This window comes from Musca vetustissima, unplaced genomic scaffold, assembly GCF_032173495.1.
Source record: "Musca vetustissima isolate MV318-11 ecotype Yass unplaced genomic scaffold, APGP_CSIRO_Mvet_v1 utg735, whole genome shotgun sequence".
Taxonomy (NCBI): Eukaryota; Metazoa; Arthropoda; class Insecta; order Diptera; family Muscidae; genus Musca; species Musca vetustissima.
The window spans coordinates 9,461-20,584 of record NW_026884845.1 but is presented as its reverse complement, the minus strand read 5'-3'; the positions used below and the strand labels follow the sequence as shown (position 1 = coordinate 20,584).

Sequence of the window (11,124 nt, the reverse complement as noted above, 5' to 3'; positions counted from 1 at the left end):
CATAGGAAACATCTATGAAAATACAAACATTTTAGGTAATATTAATTTTCCCCAAAAAATTACATGACTTCATTGCTACTTTGCCATTCGCCATATATCATACGCCACCATATAAGCATCCACTTACATAGAAACGGCAAAGGTCACCTTGAAATGTCAGTTCGCGGATTGTCAAAAGCCCAAACTGCCAAACTCAGTGTCACCTTGAGAGAAAATTCAATTTCGGCAAAAACTCATTCATAATTCCAGCCTCAACGCATAAAAAGCTTCACTTGTCCCTTCGTAATTTCCACAAAAACAAGAAGGGAAAGTGATTACAACAAATTACATTTTTCCATTTACATCAACGGTAATTTTCTGAGTATACATAAAAGTGCGTGTGTGTTCGACGGAGAAGAAAAACGTAGACGAAAAACCGTTGTTCCCAAAATACGTTAGAAAAAAATTATTTAATTGAAAACCCAAGTGTTTTTGTATAGCACAAAAAAGAAAGAAATCGTGAAAATGTCGACGACTACAACGGTTAAACAACGTTTCATCGAACGTGGCTCCCATAAGGGTAAAGGTCTTGCCGTGTTCACCAGTGGAGGTGATTCGCAGGGTATGAATGCCGCTGTTCGTGCCTGTGTTCGAATGGCCATCTATTTGGGATGCAAGGTAAGATTATGACTTCTTGCATTTTTTATCTCTTCGTTTCTATTTTGTCAACAAGAATTTTGTGGATAGGAGCCATTAGCCCATTAACCTTTAAATTCTTTTCATGGCCCCCAATTAGTTCAGTGGTTGTAGAATTTTTATATTTAGATGATAAGATTCACTGTCGACGTCGTCGTATAAAAAATCTCCTAATATATTTTATTTCTTGTGTGACATTCGTTCGTTTTTGCTATTTTTGGATTGTCGTATAATTTTCCTTTCAATTGTGTTTGGTGGATCAAAAAATAATACATATAAACAGATGTTTTGTTGTGTCTCCGCCGTTTCGTGTGGCCCCTCAGTTAGGATAATGTTTAGTGTGTGTGTGTGTATACAATACAACACACCCAAAACTCTCTCCCTCCCTCTCCTCTTTCGACCGCTTTCAAGAATATCTGTGTGTTTGTATTTGTATGTGCAATGAAAGTACATTTAAAACAATTACATTGTTTATTTTGTTTACTTAATTTCATCAAGTTATTGCAATGCACGGTTCTTCTGTCTTATCGTTTAATGACAGCTAGCCAGACCAAGCCGCTTGATAACAGAGAGAATTTGCAAAAGAGTGCATACGATAGGGGCGAGAGCCATGAGCGTTTTGTTTACATTGTGCATTATGCAGAGGGAGGAGATATGTAGTCTTATTTTTCTTTTTTTGCAATTGAATTTTATTTGTTTATGATGTAATAATATTCTTTTATTTTAATTAATTTGTCATTGTAGTAAATTAAGTGATAATCTATATATTAATTGGTAATTGATACTTGAAAAAAATTGCGTCATTTTTTGATTATCCTTAGGGAAGTAGAATTAGGGGTGATTGACATGGAATTTATTATTGACAATTATTTATATTTTTTGGAATGTGGGTGACAAGTTAGCGGTGGTTTATATAAAAAATTAATAATACAATTTGGTAATAAAAGAATTCTTTATTAAAAAAGACTTCCTTGAACTGATAACGAATACATATATTTGTATTATTGTTATTATAAGGCTTTGCTTGCTATGGTATGCATCATTTGACATGACATTGTCCAATAAATACTACTATGTATGTACATGAGTACATCATTGTATCTATTAACGCACAATTCGATGTTCATAATTTAATTGAAAACATGAGATCATTTAAAAAATGTTATATCTTCTTAAGATTTTGAAAGACTACCCAACGGTTTAATTAAGACGAAATGTTGGTAACGGACAAACAAACGTCAAGTTGGCATTACTTTTCATGGTCAGCTGTTGAAAAAATTATTTAAATTTTTTAAAAACTAGTTTTTAATCGGTATCATCTGTTAGTGTTTGTTTTGAAATAAGTAGACTATCATTTTAATGTTTAGAAAAACGCATTTAGGCAATTAATAACTCATTTGTTGTGCACATTATGTTGGAATGTTCAATATGATGAAATTATAAATATGTGAATCATATGGAATGGAGTTTTTATTAAGGAGCTACGTGCATATTGCTACGTATTGTCTTGCGGTGAATAATAAATCGGTTTGGCGGTTTGAATGAAATGATAAATTAAGTTAAATAGCTTATTCACACATCGTATACTTATATTTTATGCTAAATAAAAAAATAAATTCAAAATTTCTTTTAATTTTTTTCTGCATTAATTTAAAAATATCTTCTTTACTCTCTCAAGATAAAATACTGGATTTCCAATTTTATTTAACTGATATTTTTGAAAATAGCCTTTTGGAAAAAATTTTAACAGGAAGTCAGATATTATTTTAGAAAACAAAATTCAACCACTACGTGCCATTGACAGTCGTTCAGACAACATCTTGCCCATAATGATCCGAGATCATTGACCTTCTGTCGTCACATTACTCATGTTTTACCAAATGACTTGCACACGCAACGTCATTTTTGTTTCAGGTAGAGTGCAGTATTTCAGACAATCATGAGTATAAATTTTTTATTACTATACTTGATTTTCGAAAACTGAATTTTTTAATTGTGAAGAACCTCTAATATTATTTTAAGTGGTGGGTATACGTTATTCCGTTATCCAATTGAGACATTTTTAAAATGTTTGTTATAGGCGCATACTCTACGCTAAATGGTGCAATTTCAAGCGATTTCGATATTTTACTCATGAAGATAAAATATTTCAAAAAAGAAAACGTAAAAACCTGTTATTAGGGTTTTTACGAAATCCAATTATTAGATTAATTGTACTGTCTTGAATTTTGTAGTAGACCTATGGAGAAAAAAATATTAGTGAACGTTTTGAACATAAAGTTTTGGAATGTATCTCTTTGAATTCTACAACTATACAAATGTATTACTATTTTTTTACCAGAAGATGTTCATCTATATAAAATGGCAGATCAAAAGTTATGGTGCCATTTAACCTTGATATGAATAGTCTCATGTTTAATAAATTGTCAAAATTTTATTTATAAAAAACAAAAAGTTAATTGATTATTGACAGCAATAAACAAGGTTGGCGACTTCTAACCAATCAATTTAATTTATTTAGAGGACCAATATCTAAGCAAGACTATGAGAAAACCAATAAAAACTGTTATGTTTTGACGATACGAATATTTTACACCCTCTAAACTATGAATAAATTAAACTTTAATATTAAACAATCTATTGAAAAATTTGCATAAGATAATTCCCTCTAAATATTATAAAAACAATGTTAAGTGTTTTTGGTTTTAATCTATATTAAGACCCTGCCTCGGAATGTGCTGAAATTTGTAGCACAAATAGTTCTTGCGGCGATTGAAATGGTGCTTGGAAGTATTAGCAAGCAATTATTTTTTATCGAAGAAGCCCGTAATATTTTCTTATTAAAAGGAAGTTCTGTTCCAGTGGAATTTTGTAAGCCAACATCGAAGGGGGTATAGAATTTTTCAAAAAATAATTTGATATTTGTAATCATCACTTAAACCGCTTCAAATTGATATCCATATTGCCTTAGTGAATTTTACAAGGTATGGCCCAATCCAAGGTCTCGGCGAAACTTTGGAAAAAGTATGCGCTAAATATTTCAAAATGTTTCGAGACCAGGTCCTATACCAGTTTGATTAATTCACATTCTCTAACCAGATTGACTGTAATTTTGTATTCTATTATTTCCATTTTAAAATATTTCTATTTTTTTTTTTAATTTTGAATATTTAAAATTTTCAATGGATTCTCTTAAATTAGAATTTATACAAATTAATTTATTCAAAATTTATGTTTTCAATCTCATTATCAATAAATAATCTTTAATAATTATTTATTTTCCTCATTCTCATTGCAGGCCTACTTCATTCGTGAAGGCTACCAGGGTATGGTTGATGGTGGCGATAACATTGTTGAAGCTAACTGGGCCTCTGTATCGTCCATTATTCATCGTGGTGGCACTGTTATTGGTTCGGCCAGATGTATGGATTTCAAGCAACGTGCTGGCCGCTTGAAGGCTGCCAATAATCTCATCCAGAGAGGAATTTCCAATTTGGTTGTAATTGGTGGTGATGGTTCTTTGACTGGTGCTAATCTTTTCCGTCAAGAATGGTCATCGTTGTTGGAAGAACTTTTGAAGAATGGTCAAATTACGGAGGAGCAAAAGAACAAATATGCTGTTTTGCATATTGTTGGTATGGTAAGTAGACAAATACTGAATATCATAATAATGCGGTACACCCTAGCGAATTTGAATGGCCATTAAAAAATGTAAAATTATATTGCTTTACATTTTATTGGTGATAATAACATTTAAATAAAAACCGAGTCTGCAGTAACTAAATCGAATTTGTTCCTTTTTTGAATTTTATACAATTCTAATTTAATTTATTCCTTTCTGATTATTTATTATAGGTTGGTTCCATTGATAACGATTTCTGTGGTACCGACATGACAATTGGTACTGATTCGGCTTTGCATCGTATTATTGAGGCCATTGATGCTATTGTCAGTACTGCTTACTCTCATCAACGTACATTCATTATGGAAGTTATGGGTAGACATTGTGGGTAAGTTTCATGATTTTGAAAAATTAGATTTGTTTTCTTTTTTATATAAATTTTCGAACAGGAGCAACAATTAAAACAAAAAATATTCCCCATACCGCCCACCACAAAATACTATACCTTCCTTATTTTTTCAAAATTAAACAAACCACCAAATGCCTTATTGATTCCCATGCAACAAATGTTCCCAGCAATTGGCTTTTGAGCATCTTTTTATTGTTGTTGTCAACAATAACTCCCAACATATTTGTTTTTTTTTTCATAAAGAAATAATTAACACTTTTAAATTAGTTATTTACCCGTAGTCACTGGAATTGTATCTGAGGCTGATTATGTATTTTGTCCTGAATCGCCACCACCATTTGATTGGCCAGATAAACTTTGTGATAAATTAATACAGGCAAGATTTCTTTCTATGAAAAGTGTTTCCGTTTCTTTATAAGTTTTTTTTGTGTAAATTGCTCTCCACTCTTCTTCACTCATTTACTTATATATCCGAAGCATATACTTTACAGAAAGTTTCCAAACAAAACAAAATCAAATCAAAATTGTATTATTATAAGAAAATCGCTTGAATTTTGTTTATTACCCTAGTGTGGTCACATGGTACTCTTAGACCTTTTGTATAAGAAAATGGCTTTTGGTATCATAATACATAGCTTAGATATTTCTTTTCCAAAAACACACACCCCAGATTTTCATTAGAAAATTCCTAGCTAGCGAAAAATATGGATCATATCAAAAACAAAAGAATTTAAAATGAGATTGGTTTAGAAGCTTACTCAGCACATTTGTTTATTTATTTTTTTAATTTGTATATTCTATTTTGTTGTCTGTATTTCTTGGGGAACAAGTGCGTATGGTGTAACTAACCACAAGAAAACTTTCCTTAGGCTTAGGAGAGAGGGCAACAGCCATCGTGTTCACATTGTTAGTTGGGGAAATCAAATTATGTTGTCCTGATTGTTTCGCTCCAAATTTCAAACATTGCAGATTTGTTGTTGGTTTTTTTATTTCATAAAAATTCTTTTTTTTTAAATTGATCGATCTCTGTTGTTGATGTTACTGTATGTTTTATCATCCATTTTTCCGTTTTCTTTGTGTCTTTTCCACCAACTTTCTTTTTGCAGTTATTTGGCTCTTGTAGCTGGTTTATCATGTGAAGCTGATTTTATTTTCATTCCTGAAGCTCCTCCATCAACTGATTGGCCTGAAAAACTTTGCCATAAATTGAATCAGGCAAGAGACAATTTTGCAAACCAAACTAGAAGTCGCTATAAAAGGCTTTGTTGTTGTTGTTAAAAACAAAAAGACTCCAACAATTTACCGTTGTTGTTTCAATGTGTTGCTTTTATATTACGTTTAGTAATTTTAAATCATTTGTTTTATTTAATAATTTTTTGGCTGTTTTTAAGCTTATTATTTCCAATATTAGCTGCAAGCTACCACAACCAAATAGCTTTGAATGTTTTTTCAATTTCAAACACTTTTCTTTATAAATCATATATCATAAATCATACATACACATGCACCAAATATTGTATCATATGTATATATAAAGTACAACATTGCACCATTTTCATTAGTTATTTAATTTTGTTTTCAAAATTATAGGAATTTTGGATTCATAAAATACAAAAAAAAAAAAAATACACTTGGTTTTCACGCTACTTTCTTTGAAATATTTGTAGAAAGCTTCTTGGAAATTTGGTCAGAAATTTTGTGTTAAAATTAAAAAGTTATTTAAAAACAAACTTAGTGATTTCCAGCAAACATCAACCGCATATATCTGTGTGTGTTAAATCGCAAAATTTTAGCCTTTTTTAGAAGTTGATTATTGTATAGAGAATACTCGTAAATTTCCTTTCGTAAAATAGAAGAGCTGTAGAAGTTATTCTGTACAGAGATATTTAAAATCCATTCTATATACAGAATACCAATATAAGATCTTCTGTCGTTTGAAGATCTGCAGAAGTTCTTCTGTTTATAGGAGGTCTGTCTGTAGATGACCTTTACACATCCATAGAAAACATGTTTGAAGCTTCTGTCTGTAGAACACCTGCAAATGATTTTTTGCCTGTAGAAGGAGGACTTTAAAAGTTCACCTCTATATAAAGAAGACTAATAGCAGCTTTACTTTTTTATGCTGGACACACTTATATTCCAAAATGTCTATACACTTAAGAATTTAAAATGTTCGGACTTGTTCGAATTTAATATCTGTTTTATTTGTTTATTTTACTTAAAGTGGTGGTATTCACCACCGTCTGTTTGTTTTCAAAATTGACCAAAATATTTCAATATTTTTGTTACACATCTAAAAGTTGTTTTTGTTTCCATGTTGATGTATACTTTATAACCCATCATTTTATTTAGATATTTAGCCCTACAAGCTGGTATGTCCTCTGGTTCAGATTACATATTTATACCCGAAGATCCTGCTAGTGAAAATTGGAGAGATGTATTATGTGAAAAATTACTTCAGGTTAGAAAGATGTTTTACAACAAACTGGGACTATTAACTACAGACAATGAATGATGTCTATTTTTTGGGAAATTTTGGGGAGATATTTAAACTTTTGTTTTGTAATTGTCATAATACGATGATGGATAAATTTGAATTTTAGACTTAAAATTGGGAAATACAGTTACGTTGAGATTAAAAAAAACTGGGTATTATTTTCGTTTATTAGCATGTTTTCTTCTTTACTTTTAGATTTTAAGTAGCATAAAAAGAGGTATGATACTCATCGTCCAAAATACCTATTTTATTATTGATTAGATCTGTTTTAATTCTTAATTGGTTTATTTTTATTTTTGGTATATGCTTTTTATACACAGTGTGTCTTGCTTTTCATAATCATCATCATCATTTATTTATCGTACATTCATTTTGGTGTTGGTTTGATTTCTTTTTCCATGTGTATCACATTTGTATGTAATCCGTAATCTCTCTCATATGCATATCTATCTCCATACACGATCCATGATCACTCAATACATTGTACTGTAACTTTAGTTTAATTATATTAATGTTTATTAACGTTTTTTTTTTGTACAACTTAATGTGAAAATATTAAAATCTAAAAATTAATTTTCTAAATTGGCTGTAACTAAATGTTTTATCGATTTTCAAATTAAGTTGTTGTTATCTAGATACCTTTGTGTGTGTGTGTGTGTTTTCATTATCATTTTCTTTATATATCTCCAAATAATCTAATCACCATTTTTGTTTTAAAACATCAAAACCAACAGGAGCGTAATGCTGGTCAACGCTTAAATATTATTATTGTTGCTGAGGGTGCTATTGATCGTGATGGCAAACCCATTTCCGCTGAGGATGTTAAAAAAGTTGTCGTGGACAGATTGCAACAGGATACCCGCGTTACTGTCTTGGGCCATGTCCAACGTGGTGGTAATCCCAGTGCTTTTGATCGTGTTTTGGGTTGTCGCATGGGTGCCGAAGCCACCTTGGCTTTAATGGAAGCTACTTCTGAATCTGTACCTGTAGTCGTCTCCTTGGATGGCAATCAAGCTGTACGTGTACCCTTGATGGAGTGTGTAGAGCGTACTCAGGCTGTTGCCAAGGCTATGGCCGAAAAGAACTGGGAATTGGCTGTAAAACTACGTGGTCGTTCGTTTGAACGTAATTTGGAAACCTACAAGATGTTGACCCGCTTGAAGCCACCAAAGCGTGAAGGACAAGTGAGTGTGGGTGTAGTGTTGTTTGCCTGTGTGTGGTTTCCCTTTTTGACATCTTCTTCCTCTTCTTCTTTTGGTTATTTTATGTAGGGTTATCGTTTGGCTGTTATGCACATTGGTGCTCCAGCCTGCGGTATGAATGCTGCCGTTCGCAGTTTTGTGCGTAATTGCATTTATCGCGGTGATACCGTTTTCGGTATCCACGATGGTATTGAAGGTTTAATTGCTGGCAATATTAAGGAGATGGGCTGGTCCGATGTCACCGGTTGGGTTGGCCAAGGTGGTGCTTTCTTGGGCACCAAGCGTACCTTGCCCGAATGCAAGTTCAATGAAATTGCCGCTCGTCTCAAGGAGTTCAAGATCCAGGGTCTTCTGATCATTGGTGGTTTCGAAGCCTACCATGCCTGTGGACAAATTGCCGATCAACGTGCAAACTTCCCTGAATTCTGTATTCCCATGGCTGTTATTCCATCGACCATTTCTAACAATGTACCTGGCACTGAGTTCTCTTTGGGTTGCGATACTGGTCTCAATGAGATTACCGAAATTTGTGATCGCATTCGTCAATCGGCCCAGGGTACCAAACGCCGTGTATTCGTTATCGAAACTATGGGTGGCTATTGTGGTTATTTGGCCACATTGGCCGGTTTGGCTGGCGGTGCTGATGCTGCCTACATTTTCGAAGAGAAATTCTCTATCAAGGACTTGCAACAAGATGTTTATCACATGGCCTCGAAGATGGCTGAAGGTGTACAACGTGGTTTGATTTTGCGTAATGAAAAGGCATCTGAAAACTATAATACCGACTTTATTTATCGTTTGTATTCGGAAGAAGGCAAAGGTCTTTTCTCATGCCGTATGAATATTTTGGGTAAGTTCGAAATTTGATATAGCAATTGGATTTAAATAATAATGGGTTCATCATCATTCTAGGTCACATGCAACAGGGTGGCTCACCCACACCATTCGATCGTAACATGGGTACCAAAATGGCTGCCAAATGTGTTGATTGGTTCTCTGAACAATTCAAGAATAACAAACAAGCCGATGGCACTATCAAGTGCACCAACAAAGAATCTGCCGTACTTTTGGGTATTATTAGACGTCAGTACAGATTTACTCCATTGGCTGATTTAATTGCTGAAACTAACTTTGAGTAAGTAGACAGAAAGATATCAACGAAAGAACATTCAAAAGCGTCTTTTAATATAAGACCATGAGAGATTTCTATTAGAGGAATGATAGAGTAGTAGATTAGCCTAGAAAATCATAATTACCTTCTATATTAAAAGAATTATAATGTACATGCCTCAAAAGGTCTACTCAGAGATTCGCAAAAAGTGTCTATAAGATCCTAAATGATCTTATAGAAGTTCAGAAAGAGCTTTGATTATAAAAAGATATTCTAATAAAACCAGAACGAAATAGTATATAGATCAAGACAGAAGAGTTTAATTGTTTTCTTTTCCAACAGAAGAACTACCTAAAATTCTTCTAATAGTTTTTATGATTTGCAACTAATATGTTATCTTCATTTTTTTATCCATTTGTAGACAACGTATTCCTAAGACACAATGGTGGCTGAAATTGCGTCCCTTACTCAGAATATTGGCCAAACATGACTCTGCCTATGAGGAAGAAGGTTTGTACATTACCGTAGAAGAAGAATGCTCTACCGATGCCGTGGCCTAAATTTTGTCATCCATGATGTCGCCGCGTACGCTCGCAACAAAAACAGCGAAATCATTTTCACTCATATATGATTTCTATGCGCTAGCCCCGCCGCCGCCAGTCTAGAGTAAACAAAAAATATGAATGTTCTAAACTACAACAACTATATTTCAGTTTTGCACAAACAAAAAAAGCTTGAGGTGAAGATTGATTAATTGAGCTTCGAAGGCCTAATTTAAAATCGTAGAAAAGCTTTTTTAGTTCTTAAACCTTACAAATTTGTTTTTAGTTTAGTTTGCAGCACACTTTCTTTTTTGAAAAGTTGTACTTTTAAGTATTTCGAATTGAATATCATTATTTTATTTTTTATTTTATTTATTTTTCGAAAATAAGGCATTATCGATTTTTCGGCGTTTCATTTTTTTAATAGTTTTTACATATCAAAAAAGTTGTTAATTAACTCAGGACGTGTTGTTTGTCTTTTATTTTTCTGATGCAGTTTTAAATCATATTGCCAATAAATATGATAATGAAAACATATATATTTTTCTCATTATACATTGATTTATTTAGTTATTTATTTTATCATGTAAATTTTTGAACAAAGAAAAAAATACAAAAATAAAAACACACACATTCATTAGTTCTCCTCCATCCTGTTAACAATGATAAATATGATATTGTAGTTACTATTATATTATTATTAGAATAATTATGTATTGTTACAACAAAAACAACCAACAACATTAATAAAAATAAAACAAGAGAATACAACAAACAATAAAACTAATTGGTATATATTTTTTGAAAAAAAAAATTTCAAGCTGCTATTATTGTATCTAGAGGATTTTGATAGAAGAGGCGTCCTGTCAGCAGCATTCTTGTATATCCCCCCAAAATGTGGTGGGATTGTTATTTATTGTTAACAAGTTACCACAAAACGAACTCTACTTAACGATCACAATAAAAAATAAAGTTAACTCTTTTTAAAGCAAACAAAAACACAAGATCCATACATTTTTGAACCACAAACAGAAGTATCTGAAACGATTACAATATATACTGCTGT

At 32.3% G+C, this 11,124-nt stretch overlaps 1 protein-coding gene across 5 annotated transcripts; it reads left to right on the top strand.

Moving 5' to 3' along the window:
* Nucleotides 1-491: 491 nt before the first annotated feature.
* On the top strand, nt 492-10,076 carry LOC133331919 (ATP-dependent 6-phosphofructokinase). 5 transcript variants are annotated; one of them, XM_061540306.1, is made up of 8 exons: nt 492-657; nt 3,974-4,315; nt 4,531-4,685; nt 7,059-7,167; nt 7,938-8,387; nt 8,475-9,255; nt 9,318-9,540; nt 9,938-10,076. In XM_061540306.1, the coding sequence occupies exons 1-8, from the start codon at nt 505-507 to the stop codon at nt 10,074-10,076; spliced, it is 2,352 nt and encodes a 783-aa protein (XP_061396290.1). In that variant the 5' UTR covers nt 492-504. The 5 variants fall into 5 exon arrangements, with proteins under 5 accessions (XP_061396290.1, XP_061396286.1, XP_061396289.1 ...); XM_061540302.1 differs by having other exon boundaries at nt 7,938-8,393; XM_061540305.1 differs by lacking the exon at nt 7,059-7,167 and adding an exon at nt 5,813-5,921.
* The last annotated feature ends 1,048 nt before the right edge of the window (nt 10,077-11,124 follow it).

Excerpts from the sequence above, each read along its gene's own strand:
- LOC133331919 (XM_061540302.1), top strand. The coding sequence starts at position 505 with ATGTCGACGACTACAACGGTTAAACAACGTTTCATCGAACGTGGCTCC. Across the intron at positions 4,316-4,530 it reads TTTTGCATATTGTTGGTATG|GTTGGTTCCATTGATAACGA; the intron begins GTAAGTAGACAA and ends TATTTATTATAG. Across the intron at positions 8,394-8,474 it reads AGCGTGAAGGACAAGTGAGT|GGTTATCGTTTGGCTGTTAT; the intron begins GTGGGTGTAGTG and ends TATTTTATGTAG.